General features: G+C 67.0%; 1 protein-coding gene across 1 annotated transcript in view; it reads right to left on the reverse strand.

The window, feature by feature from the left end:
* SHC2 (SHC adaptor protein 2) overlaps positions 1–2,517 on the reverse strand; it is a 20,661-nt gene that overhangs the window by 16,650 nt on the left and 1,494 nt on the right. The window contains exon 2 of the mRNA XM_019513497.1: positions 2,070–2,517. This exon is cut by the window's right edge and continues 9 nt beyond it. Coding sequence (XP_019369042.1) covers positions 2,070–2,517 — 448 coding nt within the window. The remainder of the gene's footprint in view (positions 1–2,069) is intronic.

Below are 2,517 nucleotides of genomic sequence, written 5' to 3' on the forward strand. Positions count from 1 at the left end.
GGTGCTGAGACCTTTGTACAGGTGGGACTCGCCCCTGGGTGACCCCTCCCAGCCCCCAAGCCTCATGCCACCCAGACAAGGAAACCTCCCGGTGCCCCCACACCTATCCCCAAGGAGCAGAGGAGGGAAACCGAGGCACAGCAGCGGTGGCAGCCAGTGCGGTGCCAGGTGAAGGTCTCCAGCCTGGGGGGTGTCAGACTGGATAAGCACAATGTGCCCCCCCCCACGAACGGAGCTGCTGAGCCCCTGCCCTGTGCTGATCCCAGGGCCCCCAAAGGCATCCTGCCACCCCAGCAGTGGCTGTATTTCTGCAGTGGGTAGTGAGTTCGTCCAGCTGCCAGCACCCATGGATAACAAAGTTGTGGTGGGCACGAGGCCTTGGTGCCCGTGTTACAAGCTGTGTCTGGCTGTGGCTGGCCTGGAAGGAGTCCAGTGGGTGCCAGAGGAGCAAACAGGCCCCAGGCGTCCTGGCTGCCAGTCCCTCGACACCGCTCTCATCCCCAGCTGGGCCTGGACCCCAGGAGTCCTCACTCCATGAACTAGGCTTAACCCACTAGACAACACTCCCCTCTTCCAGCTTGTGCGGCCCCTTCCAAAGCCTTCCCCGTGCCCCTGCCCCTGGCGTCTCTGGCATTGCCCGTGCAGTGCTCCTGGTGAGCAGCGCCGTCCCCCAGGGCTCAGCACCTCCGGCCATGTCTCCACGGCCCCTTCGTCCCCAGCTCCGTCACTGCAGCCACACAGGCTAGTTAGCACTGCCAAGTGCCAGGGCCAACGAGCCCGTTCCCGAGCTGATCAGCCTGCCCGCCATGCCCCAGCCGGGCACAGGGCATTTGCTGGGGAGACGTGGCTGGATGAAGGTGCTGGGGGTGTGAATCATGCTGGCTGCAGGGTGATGCGTAGGGGCGCTTGTCTCTGCCAGCCAGGACTCCAGGCAGGGACCCCTCACAGCACCCCAGGCTGCCCCGGCTCCCAGCCGGCTGGCTCAGACACCTCCCCAAGCCAGAGCCCCCATCCTGGTCCACGTGGGGAGGTAGCTCGGGTGTCTCCTGCCCCCACAGCCAGGCTTTCCCTGCCCCCGGTCTGGGGTCACTGACCACACCTGGGACTTTGCACAGATGTCCCTGTGGGGCCTCACAGCCTGATGGCACTTGGCAGCTGCCTCTTGGGGCAGGGAAGGGACTGGGGATGGGGGAGGTGGACTCGGAGCTGCCAGCCCAGTCTGGGTCTCTGGGGCAGGGCTGCTGTGGGAAGGGCAATGGTCCCACTCCCCCGAAGCAAAGCTGTGCGGAGCGGGGCTCTCTGCGGTGTCCACACCTCGGCTCCGTCCCCAGGCGAGCAGGGGCGCTAATCCCCCATGAACCAGCCCTTCCTCTTGGCCCCTTCCCCACAGTGTCTGGGCTGTGCCCCACATCCAGAACCAGCCTGAGGGACCAAGGCAAACATCCCCCATCTTACAGATGGGCAAGTGAGGCACAGAGGCAAAGTGATGTGGCCAAGTGATGTTGGGGGGGGGAGCAGTGAAAGAGCAGGGATGGAGTCTGCTGCCGGTGTCGGTCAGGAGGGTCCCACCTCCCTCCAAGCCAGTTACACCAGGGCCAAACAAGAATGGAAGGGGCAGCGTGTCTCTTGGTGGTGAGGAGGGGCTGGGAGCCAGGAAAGTGGGTCCTGCCCCCCGGGTATGCTCTGCCATGCTCTGTGCCTCGGTGATGCCCTTGGGGACGTTGTGACGGGTGCGGGGGAGGAGAGACAGACGTGCTCCCCTCTACCTTTTGCGGGATGCTGGGCTCCATGCACCTGCCCACGGCCTGGCCCCCCTGAGGGCCTGGTTCCACCTCCCCGGACATCCCTTGGTGCAAGCGCTCGCACCCTCTGCGATGCAGCCCAGCGGGGTGGGGAGACCTTGGAGAATCCCAGCCCCAAATCCAGGGCCCCGTCTCCTTTCCCCTGCCAGCTCCAAGCCCCAGAGAGCAGAGAGCTGGGGCCAGGGCAGACAGGGCCCGGGGAGGGATGCTTGCCTGCCTGCCTGGGTTGGGTGGTGGAGGGAGGAAGGAGCAGAGGAAAGCGCTTACCCGGACGATATAGGAGACGCCTGGACCCAGGACCCTCTCGTCAGGGTGCAGCCAGCCCTGCGCCGGCTTGTTGATGAAGCTGCCCTTGCGGTTCCACTCCTCGCCGGCCGGCTGTGCCCCCTCGCCCCGGGGGGCCTTGCGGGAGCCCCCCGACCCGCCGCGCAGCCGGCTCATGACCTGCAGGGAACACGGCGTGGAGCAGACGGGCTCGCAGGCGCCCAGCACGGCCGCCAGGCCCGAGGGGGCCCCCCCAGCCTCCCCCGGCCCCCCGGCCTTGGCCGGGGACGACAGGTCCTTGCTGGCGCTGGAGGGGCTGCGGCTGAGGAAGCCCGAGGGGGCCGAAAACTTCCACTGGGGCATCTTGGGGATGAGCGTGCAGAAGGTGGTCACGGCCTCCTGCTCCTCGCCCAGCGTGGGGCAGGGGGGCGCCGGGGCGGACGCCGGCGGG

This window comes from Gavialis gangeticus, unplaced genomic scaffold (assembly GCF_001723915.1).
Source record: "Gavialis gangeticus isolate Ggan-Ray unplaced genomic scaffold, GavGan_comp1, whole genome shotgun sequence".
Taxonomy (NCBI): domain Eukaryota; kingdom Metazoa; phylum Chordata; order Crocodylia; family Gavialidae; genus Gavialis; species Gavialis gangeticus.